At 31.6% G+C, this 16,307-nt stretch overlaps 1 protein-coding gene across 2 annotated transcripts in view; it reads right to left on the bottom strand.

Moving 5' to 3' along the window:
* Positions 1–755, bottom strand: part of LOC126887220 (uncharacterized) — a 161,741-nt gene extending 160,986 nt beyond the window's left edge. The window contains exon 1 of one of the 2 annotated variants that reach the window (XM_050654618.1): positions 682–755. In XM_050654618.1, the coding sequence (XP_050510575.1) occupies positions 682–755 (74 nt within the window). Of the gene's footprint in view, positions 1–586 lie in introns of both variants that reach the window. The other variant, XM_050654619.1, reaches the window with a different exon arrangement.
* Positions 756–16,307: the final 15,552 nt, after the last annotated feature.

Below are 16,307 nucleotides of genomic sequence, written 5' to 3'. Positions count from 1 at the left end.
CAACTAAATTGAAACAATTTTTCAGAATGTCACAGAACAATATTTTTCGTATAAAGAGAAAAGTAACCCATCTCCCTGGTTAGAACTTATTGGAACCTCAAAACAAAAAAATAAAATTTGGATTGAGTTATAATTTGATCCAGATATTTATAAATTTTTAATGAAGAGAATGAAGTGCTTTAAAAAACAAATGAAGTGATTTAAAGAACAAACTGCAGTAATCTCTTTTTTGGCAAAATAATTTAAACGAATTTTCTGAATAGCACAGAACAATAATTGTTTTTAAAAAGAAAAAAGGAATACTTTTATCTACCTAGTTGGAACCTACTAGTATATCAAAACGACCAAATAAAATTTGGATTGAGCTAATTTGTTCCACATATTTATAAATTTTTAATGAAAGTGAATGAAACATTTTTTCAAAATTCACTAAATATACTTATTTTTCTTTTTAAATTTATATTAAAAAGAAACAATTTAGAATTATAATCTAATAAAATATTTGTCTCCAATAGTAGTATATTTTCCCAAAGAAACAATTCACTAAATACCGCGAGCTAAATTTCTTTGCAAAATCGATACTCACATCGCACACAATAATATATTCCACACTAATGCAAATCACTATAAACAGTCTATGATTAAAAAAGAACGTCCTCACGGTCCACTAGTCACTCTTACCTGTGCAGTACCGATGAATCACAAACAAAAAAATCCCATCCAGCCACAAATCTAACACTATGAACTAACTGCATCTTCTGGAGCCATCTTCTTTATATACAGAACGGAAGAATGGAGGTGATATACTGTCCCCCAAATGAATGTTGATGGGCATTTAGTGGTTCTTCCTTTTGCGGAATTTGACTGGGCTAGCGCTTCCGGAGAGAGAAGTGAGAGATGATTTTGATGAATTTTTTGAGACGGAAATTTGTCATCCCTTATACGCGCTGAATTATATATTTAGCACTTCTCAAATAAAGTAAGAAAATTAATATTGTTTTCTTAAATCTCCATAAAATTGTTTATTGATGTTTTTTTACAAATGTGCATAAAATTTTACTGTTTGTTAAAGAGCGTAGGCGCGAAAGTTCCGGCCAATGCTTTTTAAACGCAATCATTTTTTTTTTCGAATCCTGCGAAAACTAATAATTATTTTTAAAAACATTAAACGCAGAATGAAAGACCACATTATTACCGAGGGCCGAAATTCCCTGAAAACCTCTATAATAATTATTTTAATAAGTTACAGGGGTGAAGAAAAAAAGAGAACATTGAGTAAAATATCTCATTAAAAAAAACCTGTTTATTCTAAGAGAGTTTCTGCCCTCGGCAATAATGCAATCTTTCATTTTGCGCTCAAATTTTTCAAAAATATTTATTAGTTTTTTCAGGATTCGAAAAATGCATATATATAAAAAGCATTGGCCCGAAATTTTGCGCCTACGCTCTTTTAATATGGAGCTAATTGCATTATTGATATTTATACATGAACGGTTGTAATACCTCGGGGTTAGGTACTGTAGGTCTGGATCCCGCGTATGAAAAAAAAATTGATTAAACAGGGGCAGTTTTAATTGTGGAACAGGTTAAAAATTTGCAACGGTCACACCACGAAAACGGCACATTTATCTTGTCCGACAGAACAGACTTAAACTCTCCGAACAGAGATTAAACTCTCATGCAAAAATCAGACTGCTATTTATCACCTGTCATAATTCCTGTCATTTGACATATTCTACATGTTCCACTCATTAAAACGCCCATTTGGTGACAAATAGCAGTCTGATTTTTGCATGAGAGTTTAATCTCTGTTGGAAGAGTTTAAGTCTGTTCTGTCGGACAAAATACATGTGCCGTTTTCGTGGTCTGACCGTTCCAAATTTTTAACCTGTTCCACAATTAAAACTTCCCCTGTTCCAGTGTTCCCATATATCAAAGTTTGTCCGACTAGACACCCTTAATCTATTAACAAATTTTCAGCTTGCTATTAATCAATTTTTTTTCATGCGCGGGATCCAGACCTACTGGGTTTATTGGTTTCAAATGCCAATATTACAAGTTAGATATGGTTTTGATGAATTTTTTGAGACAACAATTTGTCATCCCTTACAATTTCATTTTCTGAAATTCAGCACTTCTCAAACAAAGAAAAATAATCTTTTTTATAAATTTCCATAAAATTGTTTATTGATGTATATTTTACAAATATGCATAAAATTTTGCTGTTTGTTAATATGCGGTTAATTGCATTATTGATGTGTATACATTATAGACCGGGCAGTATCGTCGCCCCCGCTAGCGCAATTATTCCGATTCGATTTTTTTGCACAAACCTACTCAAAAAGAGGTCCTTATAACATATCCACAGGGTGCCGGGCGGTGCCGTGGTCGAAAAATTTTTTTATCAATTTTTTTTAAACAAATTCACGAAAATAATTTTTTTATTTCCAACAATTTTTTTTTAGATAATTTGGGTCATTCTGAGCAAAAAAGGTCTCCTGTCATTTTTCTCTAAAATTGACTGTTGTCGAGTTATACGCGATTAAAAATTTGAAAAATGCGAAAATGGCTATTTTCAAGGCTTTATAACTCGATTAAAAATGATTATTATGAAATTCAAAAAGTGACAAAATCAAGATTCAAATACCTTCTTCAACGTCCTGAAGAGATTTTTATCACTATTTTATTACAAAGCTGTTATTTTTAGTTATTAACAATTAGCGGTATAGTTCAACTGTATCGTCGCCCCCGTTAGCGGAACTATTTCGATTCGATATTTTTGCACAAACTTACTCAAAAAGAGGTCTTTATAACATATCCACAGGGTGCCGGGCGGTGCGTGGTCGAAAAATTTTTTAAACAATTTTTTTTAAACAAATTCACAAAAATAATTTTTTTATTTCCAACAATTTTTTTTAGATAACTTGGGTCATTCTGAGCAAAAAAGGTCTCTTGTCATTTTTCTCTAAAATTGACAGTTGTCGAGTTATACGCGATTAAAAATTTGAAAAATGCGAAAATAGCCATTTTCAAGGCTTCATAACTCGATTAAAAATTATTATTATGAAATTAAAAAAGTGACAAGATCAAGATTCAAATACCTTCTTCAGCGTCCTGAAGGGATTTTTGTCACTATTTTATTACAAAGCTGTTATTTTTAGTTATTAACAATTAGCGGTATAGACCAACTTTATCGTCGCCCCCGTTAGCGGAACTATTTCGATTAGATCTTTTTGCACAAACTTACTCAAAAAGAGGTCTTTATAACATATCCACAGGGTGCCGGGCGGTGCCGTGGTCGAAAAATGTTTTAAACAATTTTTTTTAAACAAATTCACAAAATAATTTTTTCATTTCCGACAACTTTTTTTAGATAATTTGGGTCATTGTGAGTAAAAAAGGTCTCTGGTCATTTTTCTCTAAACTTGACTGTTTTCGAGTTATACGCGATTAAAATTTTGAAAAATGCGAAAATGGCCATTTTCAAGGCTTCATAACTCGATTAAAAATTATTATTATGAAATTCAAAAAGTGACAAATCAAGATTCAAATATCTTCTTCAACGTGTTGAAGAGATTTTTGGCATTATTTTATTACAAAGCTGTTACTTTTAGTTATTAACAATTAGCGCTATAGTCCAACTGTACCGTCACCCCCGTTAGCGGAACTATTTCGATTAGATTTTTTTTGCACAAACGTACTCAAAAAGAGGTCCTTATAACATATCCACAGGGTGCCGGCCGGTGCCGTGGTCTAAAAATTGTTTAAACAATTTTTTTAAACAAACACACAAAAATAATTTTGTCATTTCCAACAATTTTTTTTAGATAATTTGGGTCATTCTGAGCAAAAAAGGTCTCGTCATTTTTCTCTAGAATTGACTGTTGTTGAGTTATGTGCGATTAAAAATTTGAAAAATGCGAAACTGGCCATTTTTAAGGCTTAATAACTCGATTAAAAATTATCACTATGAAATTTAAAAAGTGGCCACATCAAAGTTTTAAATCCCTTCTTCAAGGTTCTGAATAGATTTTTTTCATTATTTTATCACCAAGTTGTTCCTTTTAATTATTCACAATTAGCGCTATAGTCCAGCTGTATCAACGCCCCCGTTAGCGAAACTATTTCGATTAGATGTTTTGCACAAACTTACTCAAAAAGAGGTCCTTATAATAAATCCACGGGGTGCCAGGCGGTACCTTGGCCGAAAAATTGTTTATAAATTTTTCGACCACCGGCCGGCACTCTGGATATGTTATAAGGACCTATTATCTATATTATTATATGTATTATACTATGACTATGTATTATATGACCTAAATCTGATCGAAATTGTTCAGCTAACGGGGGCGACGATAAAGTTGGTCTATACCGCTAATTGTTAATAACTAAAAATAACAGCTTTGTAATAAAATAGTGACAAAAATCCCTTCAGGACGCTGAAGAAGGTATTTGAATCTTGATCTTGTCACTTTTTTAATTTCATAATAATAATTTTTAATCGAGTTATGAAGCCTTGAAAATGACCATTTTCGCATTTTTCAAATTTTTAATCGCGTACAACTCGACAGCAGTCAATTTTAGAGAAAAATGACAAGAGACCTTTTTTGCTCAGAATGACCCAAGTTATCTAAAAAAAATTGTTGGAAATAAAAAAATTATTTTTGTGAATTTGTTTAAAAAAAATTGTTTAAAAATTTTTTCGACCACGGCACCGCCCGGCACCCTGTGGATATGTTATAAGGACCTCTTTTTGAGAGAGTTTGTGCAAAAAAATCTAATCGAAATAGTTCCGTTAACGGGGGCGAAGATACAGTTGGACTATAGCGCTAATTGTTAATAACTAAAAATAACAGCTTTGTAATAAATTAATGACAAAAATCTCTTCAGAACGCTGAAGAGGGTATTTGAATCTTGATTTTGTCACTTTTTGAATTTCATAATAATCATTTTTGATCGAGTTATGAAGCCTTGAAAATGGCCATTTTCGCATTTTTCAAATTTTTAATCGCGTATAACTCGACAACTGTCAATTTTAGAGAAAAATGACAAGAGACCTTTTTTGCTCAGAATGACCCAAATTATATAAAAAAAATTTTGGAAATAAAACAATTATTTTTGTGAATTTGTTTAAAAAAATTTGTTTAAAAAATTTTTCGACCACGGCACCGCCCGGCACCCTGTGGATATGTTATAAGGACCTCTTTTTGAGTAAGTTTGTGCAAAAAAATCGAATCGGAATAATTGCGCTAGCGAGGGCGACGATACTGCCCGGTCTATTAAGGATTGTAATACCCTGGAGTTACTGGGTTTACTGGCTTCAAATGTAAATATTGGACGTGAGAGATGATTTTGATGAATTTGTGACACGAAAATTTGTCATCCCTTACAATTTTATGTGCTAAATTATAGAGGGTGTAACAAAAATAAAGATCATAAATTAACTCACATATTCTATGACCAACAATAGTTCGATTGAATATAACTTAGCTTAGTACAAACGTGCACATAAAAAAAGTTACAGCCCTTTGAAGTTACACAATGAAAATCAATCAAAATATATTTTTTAAATACATATATCGAAAACTGTTATGAGATTTTATATTGAAAATGGACATGTGGATTTCTTAAGACAGGAATATGTTAAAAAAAATAACAGTAAAATGTATGCGCCCTATAAAAACTTTATTGTGGTTTTATTCCCTTAAACACCCCCAAATGTTTGTGTACGTTCCAATTTAATTATTATTTTAAACACAATGTTTTTAAAACTTTTTTGCCTCTTTATACTTTTTCGATAAGCCAGTTTTTATCGAGATGTTTTGAACATTTGTAAAATCCATCACATATTTCTAAATGGTTAGATACGATTATAGAGACCTGCTAATAATATGATAAAATAATACTTTTATAATTTACATTTTGTTAGGTAGGTACTCAGAAATTTTGAAACATATTAAAAAAGTAGCCTTGTCTGAATAAAAACTGGCTTATCGAAAAAGTACTGAGAGGCAAAAAAGTTTTAAAAACGTTATGTTTAACTAATGGTACCATAATAATAATTTAATTGGAACGTACTCAAACATTTGGGGGTTTAAGAGAACAAAACCCCCATAAAATATTTATAGGGTGCGCAAATTTGACTATTATTGAAGTTATACTTCTTTACCGGCGATAGAGGGTGATTTTTTTATATGTTAAAACCTATCAGCCCGGCGCATGCGCATTATAACTTTGTTCTGATTGGATGTTCAAATGACATGTCAAAAATTATCCGATATGGCAGCTGTGGTTTGGAGGTAAAGGTAAAGGTAAACAAATGTATAATATATTAGTTTTATTTTTGTGAGGACAGAAACAAAAAAGTTTATAATATTGTAGTGACTTTTAAATAGTTTTTAAAAGTAACAGGTACGTAATAATTGTTAATGTATCATGGGTATAAACCTACCTATTTGATCTGCCAAAATACATAGTATGTAATACTTTTATTTATATAATTTGATTACCATCAAAATTTCTATCAATATTCACCTAATATATTGTTTTTTTACTCTATGTTTTGTTGTATTTTTTCAATTCTAAATCATTTCAATTCAAAATTAAAATACTTTGATCAATTTTCAAAATATCAAAATATCACAAGTTTAATCCGTTTAGTTAGTCGATCTTCGTAAATAATGACACATAGTGTCCGTGGCTAAGCGGAGAAGGCGAATGAATTCCAATACCAACCGCTCTTATCAGCGCTGGTTCGAGTCCCAATAGAAACTTTCTTTTTTGTTTTTTTTTAATACATTTTATGATTGTAAGTATATTTATTATATAATTGTATTTTCAGAAAATACGTATTTAGTTAAAAAAATTTTCGACAATTAATGTTCAGACATCATTTGTGGCTTGTTTAATGTGTTTGTGTGTGTTTTATTCTTTTATTATTTTAATTTTTGGCACTGTTCTAATAAAAATGTTTGAGAAGTAGTAAGTATAAATTAGTTTAATATTTAAACAAAATATAAATAAAAAGTATATTAATTTCGTTTAAATCATATAATAGAAGTATAACTTCTTACGTGCGTACAAAGTACACACACATTCTTTTTTTATGTAAGATATCATCGTCATCATCATCAAAGGTGCTACAGCCCTGTGAAAGAGCCTCCACCTTCCCAAGTCTATTACGCCAGTCAGTCCTATCCATTTCCAACCGTTGCCAGTTTGCTGCGCCTATTTTTCTCCCATCCTCATCCACTCCATCCTTTCATGTGAGTTTTGGCCTACCCCTATTTCTACTTCCCTCAGGGTGTGACATAAGGATTCTTCTGGGAGGGTTGTTCTGCTGTGATCTTGCTAGATGTCCTGCTCATCTAAAGGCTGTATGACACTATACATTTTCTTGTATCATTTCTAATATCGTTTCTGATATGTCAAAAAAATGCATAGTGTCATACACAGATACAAGAAACGATATCAGAAACGATACAACAATTTGAGTCAGACACAGATTCTTGTACAATAACTGCGCCAATTTCTGCGCAAAGAGTAAAAACGTAAAACCTGCTGGTAAAACATCTAAAATGTCATAATTACTTACTCATAATGGCGGCTGAAATGAAAATGGGATCATGTATTGATGAATTTATTTGTGTTTTTGTAGGTATTATTTATACATCTTTTATTGATACTTAATATCCTTAATATACCGTTTGGTATGGGTATGGACTACTGTTCTACTAATAACCATATATTTAGCTCCTAGTAAAGTTCAAACTATAAATTTAGGTTTCATAGTGCATAATTTTTTAATAGACGAAAATACAATAGTTCCTAATTGGGATCAAACTGAAGATAATTCTAATGCAAATATTTTAGCACAAATATCAAAACAAAATAAAAACACAAATAATCAACCTCAAACAGTCAACGTAAATTTCTGGTTAACATTAAAATGTTATTAAAAGTTATAAATTTTATAAAATCCTTAAAATCAGCTGTAGCTGTAGATGCAAAGTACTACCATAACGTGACACAGGGTGACAAACAAAATTTCGACCAATCACGTGCCGAATTTCATACAGTTTTCGATACAAGAACTTGCATAGTGTCATACAGGGCACAAATGTACGTACAAGAAATGATACAAGAAAATGTACCTATACAAGAAACGATATCAGAAACGATATTAGAAATGATACAAGAAAATGCATAGTGTTATACAGCCTTTAGTCTTCCTATTCTTATAAAAGATACTACGTCTTTCAGTGGCAACTCGTGGCTTTAGAGACAGGGTCGGCACGATTTTTTTCTCCTCATATAGGTATCCCATCTAATTAAAAGTCTTGAATAATCATAGGAGATATTTTTGTTTTTTTTTTGTTTGGTTTACTTGACATTCTCTCTTGTGTCGTGTTTCGACAATACGTTTACATTATTTTGAGACAAGAGAAATCCCGTTCATTTGAGGCAGAAGTTAGTGGTAATAAGAGAATGTATGAACATTTTGTTGTAATGAATTTCAGTACTTACTATATAAAATTATAGGTACATATTTGTAACTTATCCCACTTTCCGAAAATATTTGGATCAGCATAATTTTTAAGTAACTTGTAAATAAATATATTGGAAATTTTTTGGCGAAGGTAACTTTTAAATTGTAAATTATCAAAGAGGTCAAAAATTTGCAAATCTTTAAAATTCGAAAAACGAGTATCTATTTGCATAATAGCAGGTATCAAAAATTTCAAAATATACTCGTTTTTCGAGATATGTGTCATGCCTTTGTCTTTTTTGGGGTGGTTCGAAAATATCAAGCGAATCCAAAACGTCACTGCATATACAGGGTGTAACGAAAATACAGGTCATAAATTTAATCGCATATTCTGAGACCAAAAATAGTTCGAATGAACCTAATTTACCTTAGTACAAATATGCACATAAAAAAAGTTACAGCCCTTTGAAGTTACAAAATGAAAATCGATTTTTTCGAATATATCGAAAACTATTAGAGATTTTTTATTGAAAATGGACACGTATAATTCTTATGCCAGGAACATCTTAAAACAGAATTATAGTGAAATTTGTGCACCCCATAAAAATTTTATTGGGGTTTTGTTCCCTTAAACCCCCCCAAACTTTTGTGTACGTTCCAATTAAATTATTATTGTGGTACCATTAGTTAAATTCAATATTTCTAAAACTTTTTTGCCTTTTAGTATTTTTTCGATAAGGCAGTTTTTATCGAGTTGCGGCTTCTTTTTTAATATGTTTACATAAAAATTTTATGGGGGTTTTGTTCCTTTAAACCCCCCAAATATTTGTGTATGTTCCAATTAAACATTTACTGTTGTACCATTAGTTAAACACAGTGTTTCTAAAACTTTTTTGCCTCTTTGTATTTTTTCGAGGAGGCACTTTTTATCGAGATATTATTTATTTTTTAATATGGTTCAAAATATACCTAAAAATGTAAATCATAAAGAAATTTTCATATTATTACCAAGTCTCCATAATCGTACTTTGCCATATACAAATATGTGGTGGATTTGACAAATATTCAAAATATCTCGATAAATACTGACTTTTCGATAAAGTACTAAGAGGCAAAAAAGTTTTTAAAATAGTGTATTTAACTAACGGTACTACAATAATAATTAAATTGGAACGTACACAAAAGTTTGGGGGGGTTAAAGGAACAAAACCCCCATAAAATTTTTATGAGGTGTCCAAATTTCACTATAATTTTTTCTTAAGATACTACTACCATAAGAATGCCACATGTCTATTTTCAATAAAAGATCTTGAATAGTTTTCGATATATTGGAAAAAATCGATTTTCATTTTGTAACTTCAAAGGGCTGTAACTTTTTTTATGTGCACATTTGTACTAAGGTAAGTTAGATTCAATCGAACTATTTTTGGTCCCAGAATATGTGACTAAATTTATGACCTGTATTTTTGTTACACCCTGTATATTGAAAACATATCATTACGAAAATCTCTGAGATTTTGCACCAGCTTTCTTATTTTATGTTTGGAATAAATAATGACAATTAACTGATTTTGAACAACAATGAATATCAAACGGGTTTGGGCAAACACTTTCTTAAAAATATTTAAAAGAATATTAAAAGAGTAATCATTTAATAAAGTTCTCAAACCGATTGCTTCACGGATCGAGATATCACCGCTTTCAAAATCGTCGCCTTCGATAATAAAATAAAAAAACTTCCAAAAAGCTGTTCACGAAAATCTGCTACAGTGAAAACTAACCGAGATTTAAAATTTCATCGCGTCTGGCAAAATTGCTCTAAAACAGTAGTCCGTTTAGGCGAACTAAAATGGTAAGAAAAGACGATATTCTTTAATTTTTTTAAACGTATCCTGCAAAACTATATCCATTCTATCCGCATGACAGTGAGTAAATAAAGCTTGTGGTGCAATAGTTTTAACTTTTGCCTGGAGACCATTCAATTCACAGGAGATCACGGCAGCGCCGTCGTAAATTTGCCTTACCAATTTATTTTTGATATCCATAAATTTTAATCTGATCTCTGATATGTCCTTTAAAACACCAAAAATATATTTTGCCTTATTGCTTTACTGACGTCCGTAAAACCTAAAAACCTCTCATAAATATTACCACGTAACGCCTATTGAACAACAATTGATAGTTGTGAATGACATCATAATCAGAAGTTTCATCTAGTTCTAGCGAAAAGCAAATGGTTTTCAGAATCTCAGATTCAATAACGTTATTCAAAATTAACTAACTGATTATATTAGTTCATTCTGTACTGTTTTAGACACGCCGCTAAATATCTTCGAATCAGAAAAAAAAATTGGAAAATTTCTGACAACTTAAATAAACTACAATATCAATTAAACGACGTAAAACAACCATTATTTTTTTACAATTTCTGCCGATGCTTCCAAATTATGCAACATCGGCAGATTTAAATGTGCCGCACCTGCCGATTTATGCCTACGGAGAGAAATATACGTTTGGTTGCTCTTCGACTCGTATTTCGTTGAGTTTTGCGTGTAAATCGTCAAGCTCGAGATGAGCTGGGGTCGGCTTACCGAAAACAGTCAGATGAATGGCTCGGATCATTCATTTTTTGAAAAGTCCCTTATGCGCAGGGATCGCTTAACGCTCGGATTGGCCGAATCCTTTCAAAAATCATGAATAAAATTCAGTCTGTATCATCAGACAGATTTTTTTTATTACACAGATACAGATGACATCAACTCTGATTAAATTAAATATTAAAAAAATCTATATCTATAAATGTGCGGGTCGGCACTGCCGACCCTGCCGACCCTGGCCGGCCGCCACTGACGTCTTTACCACCAAATTTTTGTTTATATCTGTGGTATACCTCGTAGTTAAATACCTCCTCCTCCAGACACCATTTTCACAGATGCCACCGAATATTCCTCTCAGGATCCTTCGTTCAAATATAAGCAGAAGGTCTCACCGCTTAAATCCGACTATCACCTTCACGCTGGTGTCTCCTGTTAACAGAGCAACCCAATCTGGAGACCCGGTATCCAACCCCGGGTGAAAAGTTGGGTCGGAAACTGAGGAGAGCGGGTGAAATGGCCCTCCAAAAAGGGGGTTAGGCGTTGGGTTAACTACCCAACCCCGTAAAAACCCATAGTTACGGAATCTAAAGTATGTAAGATGTAAGAAGTAAGAAGCCACATGTACGTTTTTAATGTATAATCTTTAACAGTTTTGGATATATTGGAAAAAATCGATTATATTTAACAAAATGTTAAAAGTGTTTTTATTTATTTCACTTAACCAAAATATATTTAACACTTTTTAGTACGTTCTTTAAAGGTAAAATATTGCAAAACCTCTAAATTTTAAAGAACCTCTTGGATTGACATAAAATTTGGCATACACATAGCTAACAAGTCAAAGAAAAAAGTGATATTGTGCCGATGTGTGCTTTTGCCCTAGGGGTGAGTTTTACCCCCTTTTATATGTTCGAAATAAGTCCGAAATTTGGTATACGTATAGCTTACATGTCAAAGAAAAAAAGTGATATTGTGCCGATGTGTGCTTTTGCCCTGGAGGTGACTTTCACCCCCTCTTGGGGGTGAAAAAATATATATCCAAACTAAGTCCGGAAATGGATAAAATGACTAATTCTAAGCAACTTTTGTTCTATAAAGTTTTTTCACCAAGTTAATACTTTTCGAGTTATTTACGAGTGAATATGTTAATTTACCTATATTTATCTACTCTGTCATATTATGTATAAGTTTTTAATTTGTGAAAAGTCATTATAGATAGCAGTGCGTGAAGGGTTTAAAGTGTGCGTGAAGTAACAATGTATTTTAAATGGGACTTACTTTTTCGCACTGTTTTTAACTTGGGCGTTGTCATGGTGACAATCCTTAACTTTCGCGTTGCCATGGTGATGACAATATGAGCAATGAATTACAACAAAAGTTTTGATAGTTTTGTGGTTTGAAAGTAGTTAGAATTTTTAAATGTCAAGGTTCTAAAAATTGTAGAATAGAAATGAATTCTAGTGACGAAGAGTTACAGTTTTTTTATTTGTTAATCGTAGATAAAATATTGTATGAAACTGTGCGTGAAGTAATTTTTACGAACTTACGCGATTTATAGCACTCGCTCCGTTGTCGCTCGTGCTCTAAAAATCGTGTGCTTTCGCAAAAAGCATACTTCACGAACGGTTTCATAAATAACTATTACAAAATTACCACGTTTTCGGACGGTTTTTCGCAAATAACTCAAAAAGTATTTGGTCGAAAAAAAAATTCTTATCAAAAACATAGCACGTAAAAAAGTGAAAAACAGGGTGTATATATTTGGTCACTATACCTAGTAGAAGCAGAGTTATAGCTAATGAAAAATAGGTTCATATTCGTCAAATTCCAAATCGAATATTTTAACTTGCCATAACCAAAAAACTAAGCACTTTTTTGGGGGAAAATGATTTTAAAAGTGTTTAAAAAATGCTTATTTTTGTTTTAAAAAAAATTTTAGCATCAAAAGTAAACAAGTTACGCTCAAAATAAAGTTGGTCCCTTTTTTGGTAAGAAATCGGGAAAATCACCCCCTAATTAGCATTTCAAATGAACTTAATTGTTACCACTTCACAAGTTTTTACTCGCGAATACATTGATCATATGATCTGTAAGTTTCATCGGTTCAAAGTCCTTATTTTTGAAAGAGCTGTTTTAAAAGGACTTGAACGATTTACTTATCACGAGTGTATGCAAATTTAGAAACACCGAATCTTAACCAATTTTTGTCTTACAGAAAAACAAAAAAATGCGAAATATTCAGAATACTAAAGCCGACTTGTTTTATTGTATAAGATTTTTGGTATCTCTAACAATTTTTAAGCTATTTTGAAAAAAAAAATTTTTTTAAATTAAAATTTTTAAAAATTTTACTTTAAAACCAAATTTTTTTTCAAAAATAAGCACTTTGAATCGATGAAACTTACAGATCATATAAACACAACATAAGTATAGTAACTTGTGAAGCAATAACGATTAATTTCATTTAAGTTGCTAATTGGAGGGTGATCTTCCTGATTTTTTTTTCCAAAACAAAAGGACCAACTTTATTTTGAGCGTAACTTGCTTACATTTGATATTAGAATTTTTTTTTATAAAAACAGAAATAAAGCTTTTTATAAACACTTTAAAAAAGTTGTAATGTGTTATCCCAAGAATGCTTTATTATTTGGATATTTCACATTGAATTATTCTATTTGGAATTTTTCGAATATGAACCTATTTTTCATTAGCTATAACTCTACTTTTGCTAGGTATAGAGACCTAATATATAGGTACACCGTTTTTTCACTTTTTTATATGCTATAGTTTTGCTAAGAACTTTTTTTCGATAAAATGCTTATAGTCTGGGCTGATTATCGGAGAATAGGCCATTTTTGGGAAAAGTTATTTACCAGCAATTTTATTGCTGCAATCGAATCTTATGATTGTATATATTAATAATATAGATATGCAAAGTCCGCAGATAGTGTGCTACTTTTTTTATAAACAAAATGGCGCCCGAAAATCGTGTTTTTTTCAATTTTTGCTTTATAACTCCAAAGATTTTAACTTTAGACCAAAAACACCCAAATAAAAATTCACCGTAATTAAATTCTGCATAGAGACGTTTATTCATTTTTCATTATTCATACAGAGACATTTTTATTTGAGTGTTTTTGGTCTAAAGTAAAAATCTTTGGAGTTATAGAGCAAAAATTGAAAAAAAAAACACGATTTTCGGGCGCCATTTTGTTTATAAAAAAAGTAGCACACTATCTGCGGACTTTGCGTATCTATATTATTAATACATACAATAATAAGATTCGATTCCAGCAATAAAATTGCTGGTAAATAACTTTTCCTTGTATTTTGCTAATTAGCCCAGAGTATTAGGTTTTGAGTTATTTGCGAATAACTCAAAAAACGTGGTTATTTTGTTAAAAAATTAACATATTCACTTGCAAATAACTCGAAAAGTATCGATTTGGTGAAAAAACTCTATAGAGCAAAAGTTACTTAGTCAGTTTATCCATTTCGGGACTTATTTTGGACATAAATTTTTTCACCACCGAGATGGGGTGAAACTCACCCCCAGGGTAAAAGCACACATTGGCACATATCACTTTTCTTCTTTGACATGTTAGCTATACGTTGGCCAAATTTCATGTCAATTCAAGCGGTTATTTAAAATTTACAGCAAAAACCGTGAAAGAATGTACTATTTCAAACATAGTAATAAAAATAATTGTTTTTAGCAATTGTCATAAAATTTGATTAATGATGTGTATTTTACAAATATATATGCATCACATTTTACTGTTTGTTAATATGCAGTTAATTGGATTATTGATATTTATCGATGAAGGATTATAATACTACGAGGTTACTGGGTTTATTGGTTTCAAATGCCACTCTTATTTTAAAGTTTATGAACTTTGAAAATTAAAATATAGAGTAACTTACCTTTTTGTACCTACAACAAACATTTGTACAAATTTTGTTCAAAATAGGCCTGGATCCCGAGTACCAAAAAAAGTTTATTAATATCAAGCTGAAAATTTGTTAATAGCTTAACGATGTCTAGTCGGCCAAACTTTGATGTATGGAAATACTGGAACAGGGAAAGTTTTAACTGTGAAACGTGATTTTAATTGTGTAATGTGTCATCCTGACAAGTTCATGATTGTAAAAACTAGCAGGTTGTAAGTTTATTCAATAAGGTGCGTTCGCGGGTACAGTTGACAAATTGTCGCCGACAATTTCTAACCTCACTTAATATAAATAATACCGTTAATAGATAAATATACAAGGTATATTTACTTTTAATTCATAATAATAACTAATTATTAAATTATACTAGGTAAATATACCTTGTATATTTATCTATTAACGGTATCATTTATATCATTTTAAAGTGCGCATGCGTTTTGCTGCTAATTTGTCGCCGACTAGTCGCCGACAGGCTCCCGCGAACGCACTTTTAATACATTTATATACAATTATACAATTTATATAATACATGAAAAAATGTTTGTCCGACAAATATGTTGGGCATTTTAATAAGTCCGACATGTATGACATGTCAAATGACATGAATTATATTGGTGATAATTTGCTGTCTGATTTTTGCATGAGAGTTCAATGAAAGGGTAACAAATCAATTGGAAGTTCTGTCCGACAAAATACATGAGACGATTAGTAGTCTGAAGTTCGAAACCTGTAATCTGTTCCACAATTAAAACTTCCCCTGTTCCAGTGTTCCCGTACATCAAAGTTTGTCCGACTAATGGTAGCAGAGCCCAAGCGGGGATTTTTGCAGTTACTCGAGCGCGTCAGATTATCATATGGGGAGAAACCTGGTACCCTGCAGATATACCTCTACCACATATTGGCTCTTAACACAGGGAAGTTCGTTAAGGGGGGGCCCGAATAAAAAAATCTCCTTAAAAATACTCGAAATTGTCAAATTAAGATAAGGTAAGTTAAGTACATGCAAAAGAGTGTATCTTTTAAAAATCGGATGATTTGAGCGGGGTGTAAGGAATAGGGATGGACCTACCGGTTATAACCTAAAACCGGTTTTTTTTCTTCGCAATAATCGGTTTTTCCGGTTGTTTTTTTGTCCAGGTTATAAGCGGTTTTTTCATTTTAAAGTAATAACCGGTGAAAAACCGGATAAGTGGAAAAAATAAGGAATTCAGAGAAAAAATAAGAAAATTCTCGCCGTTCACGATCAAGTTTAAGCTGACTGAAACCGATTT

The sequence above is a fragment of the Diabrotica virgifera genome, chromosome 6, assembly GCF_917563875.1.
Source record: "Diabrotica virgifera virgifera chromosome 6, PGI_DIABVI_V3a".
Classification (NCBI taxonomy): Eukaryota; Metazoa; Arthropoda; class Insecta; order Coleoptera; family Chrysomelidae; genus Diabrotica; species Diabrotica virgifera.
The sequence above is the reverse complement of the archived record's forward strand: the minus strand, read 5'-3'. Positions and strand labels throughout refer to the sequence as shown.